The sequence below is a fragment of the Girardinichthys multiradiatus genome, chromosome 22 (genome assembly GCF_021462225.1).
Source record: "Girardinichthys multiradiatus isolate DD_20200921_A chromosome 22, DD_fGirMul_XY1, whole genome shotgun sequence".
NCBI lineage: Eukaryota > Metazoa > Chordata > Actinopteri > Cyprinodontiformes > Goodeidae > Girardinichthys > Girardinichthys multiradiatus.
The window spans coordinates 15180432-15203718 of NC_061814.1; the positions used below are offsets into that span (position 1 = coordinate 15180432).

The 23287-nt window shown below is 41.0% G+C and overlaps 1 protein-coding gene across 1 annotated transcript in view; it reads right to left on the reverse strand.

Moving 5' to 3' along the window:
* Positions 1-738: 738 nt before the first annotated feature.
* LOC124859379 (inactive phospholipase D5-like) overlaps positions 739-23287 on the reverse strand; it is a 77095-nt gene continuing 54546 nt past the window's right edge. Inside the window, exons 3-10 of the mRNA XM_047352134.1 lie at positions 10429-10615; positions 9853-9964; positions 9511-9638; positions 8740-8937; positions 7050-7180; positions 6743-6908; positions 6563-6647; positions 739-5328 (exon numbers count right to left, since the gene is read on the reverse strand). Of these exons, the coding sequence (XP_047208090.1) occupies positions 4778-5328; positions 6563-6647; positions 6743-6908; positions 7050-7180; positions 8740-8937; positions 9511-9638; positions 9853-9964; positions 10429-10615 (1558 nt within the window). The 3' untranslated portion in view covers positions 739-4777. The remainder of the gene's footprint in view (positions 5329-6562; positions 6648-6742; positions 6909-7049; positions 7181-8739; positions 8938-9510; positions 9639-9852; positions 9965-10428; positions 10616-23287) is intronic.

Consider the following 23287-nt stretch of genomic DNA (forward strand, 5'->3'; position numbering starts at 1 on the left):
TTACTTATTCCTAAGTTAACAAGTTAACTTAGATAAGTTAACAATTGAAACCAAAGAAACTCACTATCAAGAAAATTGTTATCTCATAATTACATTACTTGTACAAAACTGGGTGGAAATAGAAGTGACATGAGCATTGGATATGTTATCAATAATACAATATCTTTTGCATACCCTTGGAAATGTTATCAGTGCATGGCTGATCTGCACATCCTATAGTGTAGATAGGGAAGAAAACAATACACACACAACAGATCTCCAGTGTTACAGTGATCTGTGAAAGAAACCTGACACCATTTATTTCCAGTTTGCATGTTCTCTCTGAGCATGCATAGGTCTTCCCTGGGCACTCCAGCTTCCTCCCACAATCCAAAAACATGACTGTTAGGTTAATTGGTATCTCTAAATTTCCATGTGTGTTTGTCCTGTCTGCGTCTCTGTGCTGCCTTGTGGTGGACTGACAAACTGTCCAGGTTGTGCTCTGCCTCTCTTCCAATTACAGCTGGAGATAGGCACCAGCCACCTGGTGCCAAAACGATAAGGGGCCCCTTGTATTGTTTTTGCTTATGAGATGAACAAAATAAATTCACATGTTTCTTAACATATATTTATCAGATCTCAATAAAACAATGTGAGTCATAATTTGATTTAGTAGGAACATGCCCTGATGTATCAAGGGTCCGAAAGGATGTCTGTAAACAAATAAATACTAATAAACATAAGAGTCGGAAACAGTAATAGGATATTTATTTTTTATTAAGAGTAAAAACTAAGCAATCCGATTTGCAGGTTTGTGCATAACCATAATATTTAATAAATATACAATCCATTGTATCGTTAAAGGTATATAAGACTTCCCTTTTAGTTTCATTTCTATAAAGGCTCATAGCTTACTGTGCAAAGTTCATAAAGGCAGTGCATGCAAATAGTCATGCTGGAACATCCATGAAATAAATGTAGTCAACTTTGAAAGGTTTTAGCTGTAAATTGAACAAGTTGTTTCTGCATGTTTCTGAAATCTGCAGCTCCTCAAACACCTTTGTACCGTCTGACATCATAAAAACAGCTGAAATCCAAGAGGTTTCACCGAAGTTTCCCCAGATTTCATCAGTCAAAACAATTCCCAGCAGGTGAGGCAGAAACAGGCCTTTTCTTGATTTTGCTTGGATTTGTCATGAAGGCATTTGACAAAAGATTTCTGGTTTCAGACCTTGACATATGACAAGTTGGATGTCAGTTTTGCTCAGTTAAAACAAGCTCCAGTGTCATGCATATAGTCCCCTCTAAGAGGGAAACATACAGGCAGGTATTATTTCACACAATGACATTGGCAGAGTATATTAGCAGCATTTTTTTCCAACACGTCACAGTCCGTTGATAATTGCATTCCAGATACATCCAAAATGACTATGGTGGCAGAGTGCATTAGACAAAACAAAAAGCACATGTACATGTGAGAACTAAGCACATCAGTGGTTTTAAGTGACGTTTTATTTACATCTGGTAGAATCTAAAAACATGAAATAACAGGTGTTGAAACACCGAGAGTCTAAACGTTTGCTGAAATATGTGCATGGCATTATAGTATGTATATTTTACGTCAAGTGACATATATTAGCCCTGTAATGAACCGGAGACCACTGTCACTACTAGTTATTAAAGGGATTTTAGTGACTTATAAAACAGCTGTTGTGAACAATGTGAAACAATATGAAACATATACTTGATTGAAGCAGTTTGTCGTATTGACACAAAGTTGACATTTTTTCCTCATAATATCCACTAGATGGCAGAAAATATTCATGTCAAGCAGATTTGTTTTGGCACATGATGGTTTGATCTCCCACTGAGATCTGTGATTTGGCATAAAATGTGTCTGTCAGTGTAGGATAGAGGTTACAAAATGTTCCCTTGCTTTTTTCCTTAAAAACTTATATTATTGCATGATTGGTTGAGCTGCTGATTACCTGTTTGATTAAAAAACAGTTTGTTCCTAAAATCTTTAGGCAAAAGAAAAATAAAAGCAAACAAAAAAGATTTTGATTGCAAAGTGTTGAAGCACAATTGAACCAGATATATGCTTTATACAGCGCCTTACAAAAGTACTGATATCCCTTGGACTTTTGCACATGTTGTCATGTTTCAATCACAGACTTCAATGTATTTTATTGGGGGTTTATGTGACAGAGCAACACAAAGTTGTGCAAAGTTTTAAAAATGGGTTTCAATTAAAACTCTGAAATAGGCTAAACTTATGAAGCACTTTCCTTGCCATACTAACCGCTAAAAGCAGTTTTACACCTCAAGTCGGACTCACACACCAATTCAGAGATCAGTATGCAACTTGGAGTTCAATGTCTTGCATCTGTCATAGTGGGGTGAAGTTAAGAAAGTGTGGCTTGCTTATGTAATCACAGAATTGCAGAAGCTATATGAAGGCCTTAGAGAAGAAGTCCAGGTTGTTACAAGCAATGTAGAGGACACAACAAACATGTCAAAGAAGGTGCTCTGACTCTCTTTGGCCTACAAGCAAAACGCTATGTGGCAGAAAACTATCGCTGCACATCACCATGTACATATAGAGAAGCAGTCAAAGAGGCCATAGTAACTTCAGAAGAACTGCAGAGATCGGTTGACAAAACAGTTATTAATCGTTCACACTACAAGCATAGCTTTAATGGAATAATGGCAAAATCAAAGCTAAAATGAGCCCTTAATGCTTATCACCAAGGTAACACATGGGGGTGGCAGCATTACGCTGTAGGGATGCTTTTCTTCAGTTGTGAATGGAAACCTGTTAGAGGCTGCAAGAGACCTGAGGCTGGGGTGGAGGTTCACTTTCCAGCAGGAGAAAGACACTAAACATACAGCTAGAGTTTTAGATCACATACATGTGTTAAAATGGCTCAGTCAAAGTCCAGACCTAAATCCAGTTGAGAATCTGGGGAAATTGCTGTTTAAAGGCAGTCTCCATCCAATCTGACTGAGCTTGAGCTATTTTGCAAAGAATGGGCAAAAGTTTCAGATGTCCAAAGCTGGTAAAATACACGATAAAACAGATCAAAGCTGGTAAAAATTAAGTTTGTGATTTTAATGTAACCAAATGTGACAAAGTTCAAAGGAGTGTAATTACCTTTGTAAGGCATTGCAGATACCTGTCTATGGACCACTCTGATTTTAATTTACATAAATTTTCCTTGCTTTTGTGCTTTTGAGCTTCATTCTTACTGGTATTTTTCATCGTGCTAAATGACAAACCTTTATCATAGATGTGTTACTTCTAGCAGTGATCAAGACAACATCCCTAAACATCTAACTATAGTTTTAACTGATAGTGTTGTCCTGTTTGCTTGAATAATGGCCTTTAGAGTAAGAAAAACCCTTAAATATTAGGTTTGTGTAAACACATTCTACATGCTAACATTTGAAATGCAAAATGAAAACTGCTAAAAGCTTTCAGTGACAAGTGCTAAGTAATATTTCTTTCCTGGCAATCTATATCATATGTTGAAATCTGCCTACGTTAAAGGGAATGCAGGTTACGTTACGGATGACGTTACAGCCCACAATGTCCTTGAAGATGTACAGCAGGTACTTCAGCTGGCAGCTTTGTTAAAAATTCATTGCATTGATTTGGTTTACAGCAGAGATCCAAGTGCATTGCCCCCCCCCCCCCCTATTTATTTTTTTTCTGTGTGTAACCTCTGTTTGGATAGTTACATTGTTTTACTTTGAAAGAGTGGACACATTTGAACCGAGTTCTTCCTGCTTTGTTGGAATTTAGGGAATAAAAAGAAAGTCTTTTTTTTTTTGTGAAGAGCCCTCAGAGTAAAAGCCCATCGTCCACAACAAACAAAATACTAGACAGTATCTCCCTCTAAGAAAAAGTAGTGAAAGTTTTTCAGTAGTAGCAATGCAACAGGAAAATTGTGTGCAAATGTACATTTACATTACTTAAATCTCTTTCAGTATTAATAAAATAATTTACTTTCATGCATACAATCTTATGTGGGAAACTCCATGGTTTCCAGTATCTTGCAAGTGTATAAACCATGATGAATATTGATTAGATAAGAGCCTTTAGAGCTGAACTTCCTATGCTATGGGTCACGATTCAAAATCGGTTTCTGGAGTTGTTTCCATTAAGAGGACTAAAGGCATTGTCCAGACAGAGCCGCATTAGTGTCTTTTTGCCATGAATGTAACTGAATTTGGAGTTTTTAGATATAAATGTTTTCTTTCCAAAAGTATTACGAGTGGTTAACAAACTATTTACATCTTTTTTCACAAAAAGGCAATTGTTATAAAGTTTCAACTATTTTGGAGTGCTACCAAAAAGATGTAGCTTCTATAGCTGCACATTCTACACGTCTTCCTGTCTCTGCATAAGCATGCAGTTCTTTTTCCCCATTTAAAAGGGCGATAAGGTATGACTGCCAAAAACATCTTACATTACATACATTACATACAATAATCAGTTTAAACTCACATACATCCTTTGACTGAGAGTTGGTTAAATATGTAGCAGGTAAGTAAGTTTTTGTTTGCACAACAGTCATTGTTATATCTAACCTATACTGTTTTGCTTTCCTTCATACATGATCCATAGAAAGTGCCACACTGCGGTGGAAGGTTTCATTCTCCTCCGAGTGTTTCCTCGTTTGAATATTTGCAAACCAGACAATACTTAAATCTTCTAGGTTTTTGTTTACTACAAAACCACAATATTAAAATGCTACAAAAGTTCATTCTCAAAATCACATTGACCCTTGACACATCACAGAGATCCGTTGGACATCTCTCTGAAGCCGCTGCTTTCAGCCCACCGACTAGGTGGATCCTCTGAAATGCTATGCTTCCAATTTTTTGTTTGTGCCTGTTCATCATCGAGGTCATTTATTTTAATTCCAGCACTCTCTTCGGGATTGTTCACAACTGGCACCTGTTCATTAGCCAGGCTTTGTGAGCTCATTTTTCTCAGCCTATCTTCATGGTGTGTTATTTTGTCCGGTGTAGGTCTATCAGCTTTGATATGGTTTCTCAGTGGTGTAGGTCTATTGTCATACTGGCCTGTTCTTCTAGGCAAAGGTCCATAGTTTTGGTGGCTGGCTTTAAAAAGCACTGACTTGTTGATTTGTTGCTTGCCACAAACAGGGATTTTATTAGTCTGTAGTGTGTTGGCGTAACGTGAAAACCAGTCCCGCTCAAAAACAGCCTGTAACTGCTCCACCACTGTGAAGTTCCTCTCTGTCACATTTGCTGGATGACTGATAACAAGGCCTGCTCCTGCATTAGAGGTGAACTCTTCCCCCACCCAGTCAAGGTTGCCTGTCAGGAAACAGACCAGAGAAAGAGAAAGTTAATGATTAGTTTTTGCAATAAGGTGCAGAATTTATACAGTTGGATGTATTTATTATTTACAATAAAGTCAAATTTTTGACTATTGTCCTGTTTAAGCAGGTTGTTTTAGTACGTATTATGGGGAGACCATAATTAAATTAATTAATTATAAAAAGTCAGAATGTCCACCAGTGCATTGAACAGGACAATATCTAATATCCCAATTTCTTATGACTGAACTAAAAGCCTAGAAAAGTATTTCTCATTTCTGGGGAAAGTTGTGTTTTCCTTATTGCTTTTGCACAGAGTATGAAAATGTCATCTGAGAACGAAGAAGCATCTCAAAATAAAAGCAGCTATTACCACCTGGGTTCCCTCTGGTTGAAGTTGGAAATCCTGTACTTGGCCCAGATGTGAGCATACATGGCCTAGACTGTTGGGAGGTAGCTGTGTGTATTCACAAAGGTACCTGACAAGATGATTTGTAAAACTGTTATCACACTGGGTCCTATCATGCCATATGCTGGTGTTTAAAAAAACTTGTTTAATTGGTTGAAACGTGAGGAAATTAAAGGATTTTTCAGAACATCAAATCTTGTCATGTCTTAAGTATACGGGTTGCTTTTGATACACTCCTCTTCTGAACAGGGAGCGTATTCTGAGATCAATGGTATAAAATTCAAATTGTTCTGCTGTGTCATGACTCTATATGTTACCTTTGAGTGACAACACTTATTCATGAAAGGTTTTACTTTATTATCAACTGACCATATGAAATGATAGTTCAATGCTCTACGAGGCCCCAAGTGGCCAGGTAATTATTAGCAATATTAAATAGAAAATTGGCCATGCTGTCAGTTTCAATTTTAAATTTCAAGCATCCAGCTTCCGGAGGTAAGGGAAGCATCAGCATAGTGCTGAGGGAGTAGAATGGCAAGGGAGGTCGAAAATGTTCAAAGCTCACTGTTAGACAGCTGAAATCCTCTGGTCACTCAGTCCAAATATCAACATTAGACATGCTAGTCAGTTGTTGGAGGGGGAGCTTTAGGAGCCCTTGGAGATTTTTGCTAACCTAAAAAAATACAGATACGATGAAAATGAACCACAACGTGCTTTTGATAAATGTGCTTTTTGTTTCTATTGCCACAGTAAATCTGAATATCAGCATGCAGTAAGTGAGGAGTTGCATCATACAGTAATAAAGCTCTGCAGATTAGCTCACCTATATAAATGGCTCTGTCTGTAACCATAAACCTGTTGTGATTCATTCCACTGAGGCTGCCGTCCCTCTGTAGGTTGAAGAACTTCTACGCACACAAACAATGGCCCGCAATAACACAGTGAACAGTGATATAGTGCATGTACAGCACCTGAAAAAAGTACAAAGTGGTGTTGCACTTACAGCCTCTAGTGAACAGTTGGCCTGCTCCATGCACAGGCTCTTCAGGGACCAGATGAAGTTAAAAGTAAGAGGATGAGTTTCTTCCCAGCAACTTATCAGCAGACGGATGCGGACCTTTCTCAAGATCAGTGCCTCTCTTAAAAGGTTTTCAATATCAGACCAGTATCTTGGCACAGGCACAAAGAAATCAACGGGCATGGAGCCAGACAAACACAGAAGCACAGACAATAATAAATCGCTTAAATCAAAGCTATGCACCACATTATTCACAGTGTATTTCAGTGTAGAGTGGCAGACCGGCGCTAACCTTTGCATACTGCAGAGGGGGAGGTAATCAATAATGGAGATGTATATGAAATGGCGGGCTTGCTCGATGACCCTGGAGATTGCTTCTAGATCACTGCTGCGACCTTTGGGGATGAAAGCTTTTGGTGAGCTCTGTCAACAGCGGAGAAGAGGAATGCAAATGCAGTTAGGATGTGTTACTAGTGTTACTAGTGTTGTACAGGGAATACTCAACTGCTGACTGTGTGCTGTACTCTGAAGATGACATCAAAGTATTGTGTAAATAGATTTTCACCATAGAGACTAGAATAAGACTCTTGACGATGGTAAATGTTGTTGTAAAACAAGTCTTGCCGTTTTCAGTAGAGTTGGGACCAAATCAATATTTTTCATATTATACTAAGTGTTAGATATTTTCATACAAGTCTCCAGTGAAGTCCAATGTCCCAATTGAACTTGATCCAAAACATAGTAATTGCATTTCACTGGTATTGCTATAGTCTGTGTGGTTTTATGTTTTACTACACCCTCAACAAGCCATGGCTGCCATGTGCTCAGCCAGTTGAAAAAGAAAATTACTAATTTCATGTGCTCTGTGTGCATGACTTTATCGCCCCACAATATGTTTCATTGATCTAATAATTATGTGATTTCTTTAAAATCAAAACTGCCTTTCGGCCTTTAAAACAACTTCCGCTGTGAAAGTGAGACTGTATTGGCTGCTGCATCGTAATATTTTTCGGTGTCATATCAAGAGATGTCCACAGAGGGCTTTCCGTTTTGAGAAGAACTATGTGGAATGCAACTGAAACAATTTTGCTTAAATTTGATGTATTTTATGAAGCAGGAGTACTTTTCTAATGTGTTTTGTCCACACTGAATTATGCTATCAGCCGACTTACAACCAACTTATATCAAAACAGTGCCAAAATTCTAGCTTTAGCTTAGCGTTTCTGACAGCGCCACTTAAAAAACTTTTCAGCAGGAGGTTAATTTTTTTAAAGCTGTTCTGCTACCTTTTTTTTTTTTTTTTTTTTTACCAACGCAACATAAAATAATGAACAAGAACAAATAAAATTAATACATATCTTGGACAAAGATATGAATGTCAAAAATACATTTTTAAACATACATTGATTATAAATTGGGATTGTGAAAAAGCTCATCTCTAACACACCTCACAGTGTGAGGAGGAGGTGATTGTTTTATTAGCATCTATAAAAACTCTGTTATATGTTTATTTACTTGTTTGTTTTATAGAAATGTGTCAGAACATTGTGCTGCTGAGCTTTATGGGAATGCTAATGGATAGTGCAAGCATAGACAAACCAATTGATGTCTCCTGACATCAGTGTACATCCAACTTTTGCCTCTTTTCTGCAACTTTATTGTCTGCTATGTCTGCTACAATTTGAGGACTTTCATACTTTGGTGTAACTAGTCTGGATAAGATCAGTTATTGTAAAGTCAAAGACTCAAGTCTTAGAGTCTGTGGTTTCAAAATTCAAATTGAGCTCCAAGTCTTTTGGGATTTCATTTAATCTATATTCATAAATTTTGCGACCTAAGTCAAATTCACGTGACTCTATTGCACAGCTCTGCCATCCCATTTCATGCCCTTCATCCGTATCAAAACAATATTTTGTCATAAACAGTTAAAAAGAGTGTAACCTTTCCAACTAAAAAAATACAAACTGATGACTATAACTTACAGAAATGTAGGTTTCAACTTTTGTGCTGTTAACTGAGAGACTTCCAGGTTTGTCTCTGTTAAAGAAGGGAAACAGACGCTTGGACCAAAAGGTGGGGACGAAGGTTTTATGTTTAAGCCCCCAATAGAGGCTAAAAACCCTGTGCAGGTCCAAGGCCAGAGGTTTGCAATCATACACCACCACACCAAGCTCCTTCCTCTGTAGAGCAAACAGACAACATTTAGAGATACAAGTACAACATGAACTGGTCATAACATATCCACTGTGGGTTCACCTTGGACCGGTTGCCAGTCCATCACAGGGCAACACAGACACACGGGACAAGCAACCATGCACACACACACACACACACACACACACTCATACCTAATGGCAATTATGGGAGACCAATTAACCTAATAGTCATGTTTTTGAACCGTGGGAGGAACCTGGAAAGAACCCACACACGTGCAGGGAGAACATGCAAACTCAATGCAGAAAGACCCCAAACCGGGATTCGAACCCAAGACCATCTTGCTGCAAGGCTGCAACTGATCCACTGTGCAGTTATTCATTATTCATTTAAATCAGTTTTTCTTTTCATGTTATGTTCTTTATCATTTTTCCTTTTTATTCCAGTAAATCACTTTGAATCACCTTGTGTACAAGGTGCTAAGCAAATAGACTTGCTTTGTCTCATTTTCTGTAACACTGTGATTATTTTCCTTCACACTTTCCTTTAAAATATTTCTGCTTTTGTTTGTGATGTACTGTGCAGTAGGTCTACATTACGCTGGTCAGAGATCTCCAGTCCATGCTGGCACTGCCGATGTAGAAATGTTTCCGATCGACTACCCAGAAAGATGAGTGGAGGTAGCCTTTGGTGAGGAGTGTCATGTTCACCTCGTGAACCTCAGCAACTATAAAATTGGCAGTGATGGGAAATATAAAAGAACATGTTTAAGACAGTAAAGGACAGAAAAAGTTATTTTTGAAATTAATAACAAAGCAAGACACTAACTGAAAAACATGTCTGGACTATTTTATTTCTGACAGTTTAAAAGAATAGACGTAAACTGTTATGTGTTTGACTAGAAGCAGATAGAAAGCAGAAAACAGACGGGAAGAGCTGACCTTGACTGTCTGCAAGTGCCTTCAGCTCTGCTGAGTTGAATTCTCCTGTGGAGATCTTCAGCTTGATTTTTCTGTTTTTCAGCTCCTGCAGCTTGGATAGCAAAGTCTTGGCCTGAAACACCCCATCAAACCATAAGTATTGTATTCTGACAAGACAGTTCGCTGCCTAATGTTGTTTTATTAATGCAATGAATGAGCTTCCACACATCTATAGATATTATGGCGTTTGGTATCTTTATATTTTCATTATTGTGTGTTTGATTTTCACATTGCAGAGAAACGATTCCCATCAGCAGTCCATCCATCCATCCATCCATCCATCCATCCATCCATCCATCCATCCATCCATCCATCCATCCATCCATCCATCCATCCATCCATGTTGTGACTCAAAACAATGGTAGAAACATATTGGTTTTCTACTCTCTGAGCCCTTTTCTGCTGTGTTTCCTGCACTAACTGAAATGTTGTCCTGAAACCAAAAACAAAACATTAAGGCATACAAAGAATTATAAAACACACTATCAATAAACAACCTTTGCAGTGTAAAGTGTCTGATGATTTGCTTTGTTTTACCTGTTCAGCAGCCGGGTAGAAGCTGGATTCATAGTCAGAGGGACTAAGGAACCACAGTGGGGAAACAATCTCTACAACCCCCTGCGATTTGTTCAGTAAGCTGATCAGTCCTGTTGAAAGAGGTAGGTGGAAGGTGCTGTTGTCTGAGAACAACATGTCCGCAGGAATGTTCTCCACAAGCACAATACTGTGGAAAATTAAGATAACAAAACAGGTTTAAATATGAACAATCTCAATTGTTTGATAATCTTCTTTAAGTCCCTGTGACATATGTTGTTTTGATTTGGCTTAATGTTTTGCCATGAATGTCTTTTTCATATGGTTGCACTGCCAGTGTTGTTTATTAGTTTTATGTGTCAGATGTGTCGACTCTGTACTTCTTCACTGCGCACCGTTCTTCTTGTTCTTAACTAGTCTTCAGCCATCAGTTTTAATTCATGCCTGACAGTTGTCCCTTCTGTTTTCAAGATGTGAGTTCTAATTTGCTCTTCATCATCCTACTTGACAGCCTGAGTTAGGATGCTCACCATAGTGTGTCAAATTCAGGCAAAGTTATCGAGGTACACAGTCTTTCAAAAAGTAATTACCCGTTTAACTTCCTGTGCAAATGAAATAAGATAAATATTTTTTTCATAACCACAAGGCAAATTAGTTAACAACATTCTTTTTCTATTTTCTCTGGGACATTTGCTCAATGAGGGTAATGAAATTTTCCATACACACACATGCCCTCAGATTCCCTTAAACATTTTATTAAATGTTGTTCAAGAACGCCTAAAGCAGAAACTGAGAACAATTGAGGAGTGATAAGATGAGAGCAATGCCAGTTTAATTACCACCTCCAGGAATATGCATTCATTTCTGGTGTATTTTTCAAACATAGTAATCTTAGCTGCATTTCAGCTGCTCACTTTATAAGACATTAGGGGTTTATTTTGGTCCTTAAAAGAACAGATTTTATATACAATTTTTTCAATAAATTAGATCATGCTTTCCGAAATGGCTTGTTTGTCAGATTAAATGTACCATTTGAAAATTACAACCTTGAAGCACATTTCTTTATTAAAAATTTTATTTTATTAGATACACACACACACATATATATATATATATATATATAAATGTGTGTGTGTGTGTGTGTGCGTGTGTGTGTTTATATGGGTATATATATAATGACTCAACCCCAAACCCTTAGTAATGGGTTTGTAATTCTTTCCAGATAGTTCGTGATTCTACAGGTCTGACAGTAATCAGGCTTGGCTGTAGCCAGAGAAATTTAACTCTACTTGCTCAAAAAATCTGGATAATCAACGTGATTTAATAAAGTTGGTAAATGATTTTTACCTTGAGCCAGGTTGGTTTGGATAGATTTTTATACCTAATAAAATCATCATTTAAAAAAAATATTTTGGGTATATTTTCTCAGGTTATGTTTGTCTGATAATAAAATACTTTTTCACAGCATAGTTCATGTATCATTTTGGAGTCCTGATTTTTAAGTGTGTATTCTACCACATAGTAAGGTTAAAAGTAATCTTTAGCAGTTTGGGGCAATAGTTGCAGCTATGAATGTATTAAGAAATCATACACAGATGCAAAAAATCTGCTATGCATAAGCAGTTTAGTATATTATGTGACATACATCACGACCCGACATGCTCTGTTAGATTCTCTGCACAAATGTATTGGACTTTATGATAAATAACAGCCTACATATTAAGCAAATGCTAAATGATAGGGAAAATGGTCTCCAACATAGCTGTTTGTGCCTCTTTGGCACATGTCATTTTGAAAAGTCAAGTACCTATTTTATATTTGACCAAGTTACCTGAAATTAACTGTGGCATTAGAACTCAAATCAGCGAACCACAGTAGAACTGTCAAGCCTATTTTTATAGTCATTATCAAATTCAGCACTATTCAGAGACATGCTGAATTTACTTCTGGCTCAAACAACAATTTCAGCCAGTTGAATCTTTAGAGAGAAAAACGGACAAGGGGAGCAGCTGTTTAATGTAGGTGAACAGCTTTAATGCAATCTTTGCTACTTCTTGGTTGATCAAGCAACTGGATACAATGCATTCCAACACTCTTTCACTTCTGACAAGGAACAATTCAGTGGCATGTGAGAGAATGGACTAAACCAAGAAAAATATGATAAAATATAATATAATGCAGATTGGTATGGAATTGTAGTATACTTCCATGATGAGCAAATTAGTCTCTGGTTTGCTCATGTTTTTATCAGTTACAAAATATTGCTCAGTTAAATAGTATTATCTCATGAACAGAGCTGGAAATTTTCTGTCATACATTTGTTTTTTTCAAGATTGGATTACTGGAACTCATTATCACTTGCCTAAACAAAGCATAACTGGAACGTTTTCTGACCAAATCACCAAAGTCTTCTCGTGTCGCACCGCTACTCATCCAGCTCCATTGGCTCCCCATCCACTCCAGAGTACACTTCAAGATCTTGGTTCTCACTTATAGGGCTTTGAATGGTCAAGCACCAGCATATATCTCAGAATGTTTACATCTGTACGTCTGCAGGTCCCTAAAGTCATGTGACCAAGACCTGCTGGCTGTGGGATGTAAAACTAAACATGACAGGACCTTCTCAGCAGTAGCTCCAGGACTTTGGAGCACTCTCCCCTTTAGTTTGAGTGGACTCTGTTAAAAAAACAACAAAATAACTCTTTTTATAACTGCTTTTAATTAACTAGTTCAATGTTATGATGTTTAATGTTTTTAGCTTTCTTCTGTACAGCACTTTGTGACCTATGTCTTGAAATGTGCTATATAAAAGTTTTATTTCATGTACTTACTTTACTTACTACTACTTCTACTTATAATAATAATAATAATAATATTAATAAAACATTTTATTTGTATAGCGCATTTCTAGGAACTCAAAGACACTTTACAGAGGTACAACAATAACAAAGTCTGTCATTCATTACAGTATCTAAATCTAATTAAATAAATCATACAGACACACATCCGCTCATATTGTCAAGGCATGCATGGTTTGGTTGTCAATGTAACTTAGAGGTTAATTTAGTTAACTATAATTACTATCAAGATAAAGTCACAATATTACATCCTAAATCAGCAGAGGACACACTATTGAGTTAGGCTTCTCTCACTAATTTATGACATGCAGCCAAATTAGATTTGAGAGCTGGGTTCATTCCAACTCACACAAACAACATCAATATTTGGTATATTTCTGGATGTCTGTGTATCCGTTGGACATTTATTTTTATTTTGTTAATTCTTTTTTTCTTGTCATCTTTTGCCTTTATTCTGCCTGTTAGTGTAATGTGTATGATTTTTATGTTATGGAGTTTCATTCTGTTATTCTTCTTCATGTATTGTGGATGATCTATGGATTCAGTTATATTGATTAGAGTTAAATATAGCAAGCAGCTGGTGCAGGAGAAAAGCACAGGGGTTTGTTTTGGTTGGTTCAGTTGGTTTAGTCGGCTTGTTCCTTGGATTTGGTTTGTTGGTTCAGTAGATTTAGTTGGTTGGGTTTTTTTTTTTTTTTTTTCGTGTGGATTATGCAACTGGTTAAGTTTGGCGAGTAAATAAATATTAGAAATATATCAGTGTATCTAAATTTGTCATATTTTAGGTGTGTGTGGCAGTCACACACCTAAAATATGACAAAGAAGCCATTTAAGGAATTTTTTTTTTTTTACAATTACGGTTTCTGTTTGGCTTGAATTTTTTTGCATGCCTGTTTGTCTTGGCATTTTGATCCACTTTAAAGGCATTTTTTAGGGCTGCACCCACAAAACCAGTACTGGATCAGACAAGAAATGGCACCTTCTTGTAACACAGGACGATTTTCCAGTTTTCTTATTTGTAAGATACAGTGAAAGAATGAAATGCTATTGCTATATTGTGAAAATGGTGCCAAATTAATATTTTTAATACTGTGAATGTTTAAGAGTACTCCTAATATTGAGTTTGATTTTATATATTAGTCTATTTAAATTTAATTTGAACTTCTATTACTATAGTAAAGATTGTAAACATGTACATGTATTGATTATATTAATATGATGGTTTTGACAGATCCTCCTACAAATATATTACTCCACCCACTGTAGAGTTGAATTGTTGAACGTTTTCCATGGCTACAAAGCATTTGCTGGGGATTACACAAAGAAACTGAAGCTTCAAATGTCTTGTTGAATATAACTGTAATTATTATTAAAAGGCAAATTACTTTTTCATGTACTATATCATTGCCAGTGTGTGTGTTTTAACAAAGGACCATCTCCCTCCAGAAGTCGAGCACTGATCTTTTGATATAAGCTTTAATTATTAATCATTCTATACTGGAGCTTGACTCAAGGGCATAATGGTCAGAGAATGTGTTTTAGGTGATAATGTTGTGGAATCAAACGGAGAGGCCAGTTGCCAACTCTCAGCTCAAAAATGTATTCCTGGCTAAAGTAAAGCCAAGTCAGTCTGTGGATGCTGGCCAGGGGTCTAAGTGTCTGGCTCACACACTGTATAATAACATTCTACTACGTCCTGGTGTAAAATGCAGTCAATGTTTTCAGTGAAGGAAATTTTTCTAGGTAAAGCTGGCCAATAGACTTTGCAGGGTTTGGATTTATTGGTTATACTTTAATTAGTATATTTCAGAGATTAAAAAAAGAACTTTAAAGTAAGTAGAAAGAAAAGGCTTGTCAGGATCTGGAGTCATCTGCTGCCTGCTATTAACACTGTTCCAACACTAGGTACCGTCAGCAGGAGATTGCTGGAGACTACAGGTGTGGCTCATTGGTTCATCAGCTGGGAAGCATAAAGAGGATGGATTGCCAGCACTTCGTTGCCTGAGTGTTTTGCCCTCCATGGTAATCTTCTGGCCAGCTCTGAAAACCTTTTTCTTGCAAGTTGTTGTGAAAAAGAAACGTTAACCTTTAGGCCACATTCTGAGGTTCAGTCTCTAACCTTTTCCCCTATTGTTTCACACAGTGACGGGGATTAGGCTCACCGCTTTCCATTAGTGCCTGACCGTGTTTCCAACTTCACTAAACTGATCTTGTTTTCTGAGTGTCTCTGCATGTGGGTTAAGTAGGCAGTAAAAATCATGACAGAACACTCAGGCCTGCCTAACCCAGCGGAGACCCTACAGAGAACTTTAGCCGAACATAGTCAGCAGATCCATACGCACGGTTCCACCCTCCAGACCCTCCTAGATCAGCAGCGGCAGACTAACCAGCAGCTAGAGCATCTGGCGTCTCTGTTTCGAAGTGCCTGTAGTCCCGCGTCCGCCGCACCCGTTGGGGGCGCAGCCGAGCCTCTGGCACCCCAACAACAGCCACATTCCTGTTACGTTACCTCCCCTCATCCCAAGAAGTTCTCCGGAGAGGTGGGCGGTTGTTGTGAGTTTTTACTCCAGTGCACACTAGTGTTCAACCGGTCTCCCCGATCGTTTCCTCATGATGAGGGTAAGATCTCATACATCTTGGGTTTGCTGACCAGGAGGGCACTCCGGTGGGCAGAGGCACGGTTCTCCGACTGCCGTAATTTTGGTGTCTCTTACGAAGATTTCATTCTAGAATTCAAACAAACGTTTGATGTAGCCTCTGATCTGTCCTGTACTGCCCGCAGACTGTGGGAGCTAAAACAGCGGAATTGCCCACTGGCTGACTTTTCTATCGACTTCCGTACGTTGGCCGCGTCCTCAGGCTGGAACGCAAGCACGTTAAAGGCGGCGTTTTTTTCAGTCTCTGGGCGAGGCTGTTAAGGACAAGTTAGTTCTTGTAGATGAGCCCAATGGGCTGGATAAATACATAGATTTGGCTGTCTGCATTGATACGCCTACGGGAGAGGAGGAGGGATCGCTCCGAGAGAGCGGTGGGGCGCCCTCAGCCATTCTCCTCATCCCCGTTGCCAGTTTCACAGAACCCTCTGGTCGGCCACCCCGAGACCGAGCCCATGCAGGTGGGGAGAGCCAGGCTCTCGCCTGGAGAGCAACGGCGGCGGCGGGAGGCTAACCAGTGTTTCTATCGTGGTGCCCCCGACCATTTTATTTCCGCGTGTCCCGTCCGGCCAAAAGGGAGGGTCCACCGGCTGTGAAGAGGCAACCGACGGACCCACCCTCCAGTTATAAGACCCCTCGATTCACGTTACCGGCCACTTTGTTTTTGAACTGTCACGCTGAAGTTTTGTCCGCCCTAGTGGATTCTGGGTGTGATTTAAATTTGATTGACCAAGATCTTGTTACTAGGAAACAAATAGCTACAGAAAGGTTGTCCCAGCACCGCCGGGTTTCGGCATTGGATGGGTTATCTTTACATGAGATCACCCATCAAACACGGCCGCTAGAACTTACTTTGTCTGGTAATCACCGTGAGCAGGTGTCTTTTTATGTATTTCCCATTGCTCAGAGTGCATTAGTGCTCGGTTTCCCCTGGCTTCATCACCATAACCCCCATGTAAATTGGGTGGATTTACACATAGAGGCTTGGTCTGAGGGATGCCTCAGCTCTTGTTTACAGTCTGCCGTCTGCCTTAGTACCCCTGTGGAGGAGGATAAGGAGGAGGAGCCCCCAGATTTGACCAGGGTTCTCTCCGAGTACCACGACCTCAAACAGGTATTTAGTAAGTCTCGGGCTCTGTCTCTGCCGGCCCATCGACCTTACGACTGCGCCATTAACCTCCTCCCAGGCGCTCCGTTGCCCTCCAGCCGACTCTATAGGATCTATGGGCCGGAGAGACGGGTAATGGAGAAGTATATTGCTGAGTCTTTGGCTGCTGGGATTATCCGCCCTTCCTCATCTCCCCTGGGGGCAGGCTTCTTTTTTGTGGGCAAGAAGGATGGTAGCTTACGTCCCTGCATTGATTACAGAGGTGTGAATGCTATTACAGTAAAGAATAAATACCCCTCCCGTTGTTAGCTTTTGCTTTTGGACCCATACACGGTGCCACTATATTCACTAAACTGGACCTCAGAAATGCCTACCACTTAGTCTGAATCCGCCAGGGAGACGAGTGGAAGACGGCGTTCAAAAATCCCCTGGGGCATTTTGAGTATTTGGTCATGACCTTCGGCTTAAGCAATGCCCCAGCAGTGTTCCATTCCAGGCACTCGTCAATGACGTTTTGAGAGACTTTTTGAAAATGTTTGTGTTTGTATACCTGGATGACATTTTAATTTTTTCTAGAAGCCTCGAGGAACACCGCCGCCACGTTCGGCTGGTCCTACAGCGCCTCCTCGAAAACAGACTGTTTGTCAAAGTCGAGAAGTGCGACTTTCATCAGTCGACCGTCAGTTTCCCGGGGTTTGTTTTGGAGGAGGGACAGGTTCGCGCTGACCCAGGGAAGGTTCGAGCAGTGTTGGACTGGCCAGTACCTGGCTCCCGGAAGAAGCTGCAGCAGTTCTTGGGGTTTGCCAACTTCTACCGGAGGTTCATACGGAATTACAGCCAAGTGGTGGCCCCCTTGACCCCCTTGACTGCGCTGACCTCCACCAAGACAACCTTCAGCTGGGGCACGGAGGCCGAGACCACCTTCACCCGGTGTCCGAGGCTGTTCTCCCAAGCGCCTGTCTTGATCCATCCAGACTCTGCTAGGCAGTTCACGTTGGAGGTTGATGCCTCAGACACCGGGGTGGGAGCGGTCCTCTCAGCTTTTGGACCAGGATAGGAGGCTTCACCCCTGTGCCTTCTTCTCTCATCGACTGACCCCTGCCGAACAGAACTACCAGGTGGGATACAGGGAGCTGCTAGCCATCAAACTGGCCCTGGAGGAGTGGAGGCATTGGTTGGAGGGCGCCGAACACCCCGTGCTGGTTTGGACAGACCACAAGAACTTGTCTTACATCCAGTCAGCTAAGCGTCTTGATGCTCACCAATCACGTTGGTCACTTTTTTTCTCCCCGCTTTAATCTGTCTATTTCATTTAGACCAGGATCCAAGAACCTCAAGCCTGACGCTCTGTCCCGTCAGTTCGGGCCTGGGGACTCAGAAAGACAGGCAGAGCCCATTCTGCCGCCAAGCTGTACTGTGGGCTCCTTAACCTGGGAGGTAGAGAACCTGGTGCGGCGCGCCCTCCCTGATGATCCAGGGCCAGGCACTAGACCCCCTGGACGGACCTACGTTCCAGCCTCTGTACGGTCCAGATTGATCTGCTGGTTCCATACAGCCAAGTTCTCCGCCCACCCAGGAGTCAGTAGGACCATCGCTGCAGTTTCCAGACGTTATTGGAGGCTGTCCATGTACAGAGACATTAGGGAGTACATGAACGCCTGCGCCACCTGCCCCAGAAGTAAACCCTCCAATCGACGCTCCGCGGGCCTGCTCCAGCCTCTCAGCGTCTCCAAGCGACCCTGGTCTCACGTGGCTTTGGATTTTGTCACCGGCCTGCCGAGCTCTCATGGAATGACTGTAATAATGACTATAGTCGATCGGTTCTCCAAGGCCTGCCACCTGGTCCCTCTCAGGAAGCTGCCATCGGCTCTCCAAACAGCAAAGTTAATGGTTAAACATGTCTTCCGCCTGCATGGCATCCCCTGTTGCCTGTTGTCAGACAGGGGCCCTCAGTTCACTTCCTGGGTCTGGAGACATTTCTGTGACGCAAAAGTGGCCCTGACTTCAGGTCATCACCCCCAGTCGAAAGGCCAAGTGGAGCGTCTCAACCAAGAGCTGGAGGCGGCGTGCGGTGCGTAACGTCAACCAGTCCCACTGAATGGAGTGCCCACTTGGGGTGGATCGAATACGCCCACAACTCCCACGTCTCCTCAGCCACCGGCAACACACCTTTTGAGGCCTCCCTGGGATACCGGCCGCCGTTGTTCCCGTCGGAGGAGAAGGACATCACTGTTCCTACAGTGCGACACTACATCCGGAGATGTAAGCAGGTTTGGGACGCCACCATCTGGGCACTTCACCGAACAGCAACCCAAAACAAGCGCTATGCAGACCGTCGACGTCTGCCCGCTCCCAGTTACCACCCTGGTCAGAAGGTTTGGCTCGCCACACGGGACATCCCACTTAAGTCACTGTCCAGAAAGCTCTCTCCCAGGTTCATTGGACCGTACGTGATTGACTCACTTGTTGGCCCTGCCTCTGTTCGTCTTCGTCTGCCTCCCAGTCTCCGCATACACCCTGTCTTTCACGTTTCTCAGTTGAAGCCTGTCCAGACCAGCACGCTCTGCCCTCCGGCCATGCCACCTCCGCCCGCCCGGGACTTCCGGGGCCACCCTGTCTACTCTGTTCGCCGCATTGTGGCCTCCCGGCGGCGGGGAGGTGGATGTCAGTACCTCGTCGAATGGGAGGGGTACGGCCCGGAGGACCGTTCCTGGGTCCTTCATTGTCGATCCCTCCCTGGTCCGGGATTTCTTGGCCTCCCAGACTGCTTCTTCTTTCCATTAGTGCCTGACCATGTTTCCAATAAACTTCACTAAACTGATCTTGTTTTCTGAGAGTCTCTGCATGTGGGTTAAGTCGGCAGTAAAAATCATGACAAAGCTTATGCAACAACTATGCCTAGGATTGCGAATAGACCAACTTACGCATCTACAACAAACACACCTCAATGAGAAAAAACAAGGATGGATGGAAAACAAATAGAGGAAGGCATAATCCTATTGAGAAACCAATGCACTGAGTCTCATCTAATGGCTTGGAGGTATGATAATTAGTGATTGTGACTGGTTCAAACACTTAGACAGGCCTCTGTATAAAAATCAGACAAAGCAGCAAGGCTGTGGTTGTTTATTGCTGCAGAAGATTCATTGATTTATGCAGTCTGTGCTGTCTGTGGCTGGTTCCCTCCACTGTAACCCATCTGTGCAGTCATTCAGCACCACCAGCCAATAAAGAAGTTGGGTAAACTTCATGCTGTATTTGTGTGTAGAAACAGTCAAACAGAAAGGGAGGGAGAATAATTAAATGATTAAATAACTTACCTTTTGAATAATAATGCACTTTAGTCTTTTGTCGTGGTGAGAAGGTACAACTAGATTTATTTTCTTAGGATGATACAAGAATGAAAACATTTCACTGTATTGCTCAGCTGTCAGTGCAAACGTGTTTCACTATTGAACATATACAGGTCCTTCTCAAAATATTAGCATATTGTGATAAAGTTCATTATTTTCAATAATGTAATGATGAAAATGTAACATTCATATATTTTCGATTCATTGCACACTAACTGAAATATTTCAGGTCTTTTATTGTCTTAATACGGATGATTTTGGCATACAGCTCATGAAAACCCAAAATTCCTATCTCACAAAATTAGCATATCATTAAAAGGGTCTCTAAACGAGCTATGAACCTAATCATCTGAATCAACAAGTTAACTCTAAACACCTGCAAAAGATTCCTGAGTAAGACTGCCGACCTGACTGCTGTCCAGAAGGCCACTATTGACACCCTCAAGCAAGAGGGTAAGACACAGAAAGACATTTCTGAACGAATAGGCTGTTCCCAGAGTGCTGTATCAAGGCACCTCAGTGGGAAGTCTGTGGGAAGAAAAAAGTGTGGCAGAAAACGCTGCACAACGAGAAGAGGTGACCGGACCCTGAGGAAGATTGTGGAGAAGGGCCGATTCCAGACCTTGGGGGACCTGCGGAAGCAGTGGACTGAGTCTGGAGTAGAAACATCCAGAGCCACCGTGCACAGGCGTGTGCAGGAAATGGGCTACAGGTGCCGCATTCCCCAGGTCAAGCCACTTTTGAACCAGAAACAGCGGCAGAAGCGCCTGACCTGGGCTACAGAGAAGCAGCACTGGACAGTTGCTCAGTAGTCCAAAGTACTTTTTTCGGATGAAAGCAAATTCTGCATGTCATTCGGAAATCAAGGTGCCAGAGTCTGGAGGAAGACTGGGGAGAAGGAAATGCCAAAATGCCAGAAGTCCAGTGTCAAGTACCCACAGTCAATGATGGTCTGGGGTGCCGTGTCAGCTGCTGGTGTTGGTCCACTGTGTTTTATCAAGGGCAGGGTCAATGCAGCTAGCTATCAGGAGATTTTGGAGCACTTTATGCTTCCATCTGCTGAAAAGCTTTATGGAGATGAAGATTTCATTTTTCAGCACGACCTGGCACCTGCTCACAGTGCCAAAACCACTGGTAAATGGTTTACTGACCATGGTATCACTGTGCTCAATTGGCCTGCCAACTCTCCTGACCTGAACCCCATAGAGAATCTGTGGGATATTGTGAAGAGAACGTTGAGAGACTCAAGACCCAACACTCTGGATGAGCTAAAGGCCGCTATCGAAGCATCCTGGGCCTCCATAAGACCTCAGCAGTGCCACAGGCTGATTGCCTCCATGCCACGCCGCATTGAACCAGTCATTTCTGCAAAAGGATTCCCGACCAAGTATTGAGTGCATAACTGTACATGATTATTTGAAGGTTGACGTTTTTTGTATTAAAAACACTTTTCTTTTATTGGTCGGATGAAATATGCTAATTTTGTGAGATAGTAATTTTGGGTTTTCATGAGCTGTATGCCAAAATCATCTGTATTAAGACAATAAAAGACCTGAAATATTTCAGTTAGTGTGCAATGAATCTAAAATATATGAATGTTAAATTTTCATCATGATATTATGGAAAATAATGAACTTTATCACAATATGCTAATATTTTGAGAAGGACCTGTAGTACACAATATAAAATTACCACAATGTGTAAACATACCGTAAATAACAGTGCCATGTATTTGCTTTCAACACCTTGTGCCCACTGAAGCACACTCAGACTAACAACCTGGGATCATGCTGGAAATCAGTGTGCCCCAGTTGGCTCTTGACATCTCATGTAAATTAACAATCCTCTCGAGCTGTCCTGAGCTCTCGGTATGCAGCAGCGAGAAAATTATTATGCAGGTTTCACTTCTGCCTCCACCCTGGTCCCACTAGTCGTTCAATTTAGTTTTACCAGAGGTGAAAATAAAACAGCAAAAACAAAACAACGGGCTATTCAAAGGGCTCTGTGTTTGATGCTAAAACCTGAACAGCTTGCATTCATGTTTGTGTTATTCCATGTTTTCTCTTGTATTTTGACTGATTGCCAAATATTGTGCATGTTCTGAACCAATAAATGGAAATAAATATAATCTGCATCTATGTTACAGAAATTACAAATAAGGAAAACAAATATTTGACAACATTGGAAGTGTGGATGCAGAGCAAACTTGTTCAGTAGGATGTTGTTTCTTTAAATACTGTTGGGTTATTTCTTAAACGCCAAGGTTGGGTTTCTAGTACTGGAACAGAAGTTGGGTAGTTTCAACCAAGCTTTGGGTCAAAAATTGTGACCCAGTTTGTTGGGTCACCGCCAAAGTCGATAGAAACTGATTAACCGAGAGCTGAGCTGGCACACAAAGAGATAAACAATCAAGGGGAAAAGGTAAACAGAGATAAAACAGAAGTAATACTAAATGTACAGAGAACAAAACGCAATAATTAAACTAATAAAGAAGGAATGAACTGATAACGCAACATCTAACAAATAATAAAGAACACTGAAAATGTTGTTGAGAATTAAAATCATGTAATTTCATGCAATTAGTTTAGTTTGCATGTGAGAACATTAAACTGAGATTTAACATGAGTGAGCCTTGAGGAGAAAGCACAGATCACAGCAGGGGTCAGGATGGCACAAGGGTGAAACAGAGGTTAGAAGGTTCTCGGCAGCTGCAAGCAGTAAAAGCTGGCTGTAGGGACAATAAAGCAATAAATGTCAACTTTTGGCCATGGTACAGATGCCACAAGGGAGCTTGGCTGATTTACAACACCGGATGGAAAAAGGGAAGGCACAGTCAGTAAGCTTTAAAGTCAACAGTATAAAGATGTACTGGAACTTGTAATGACAGAG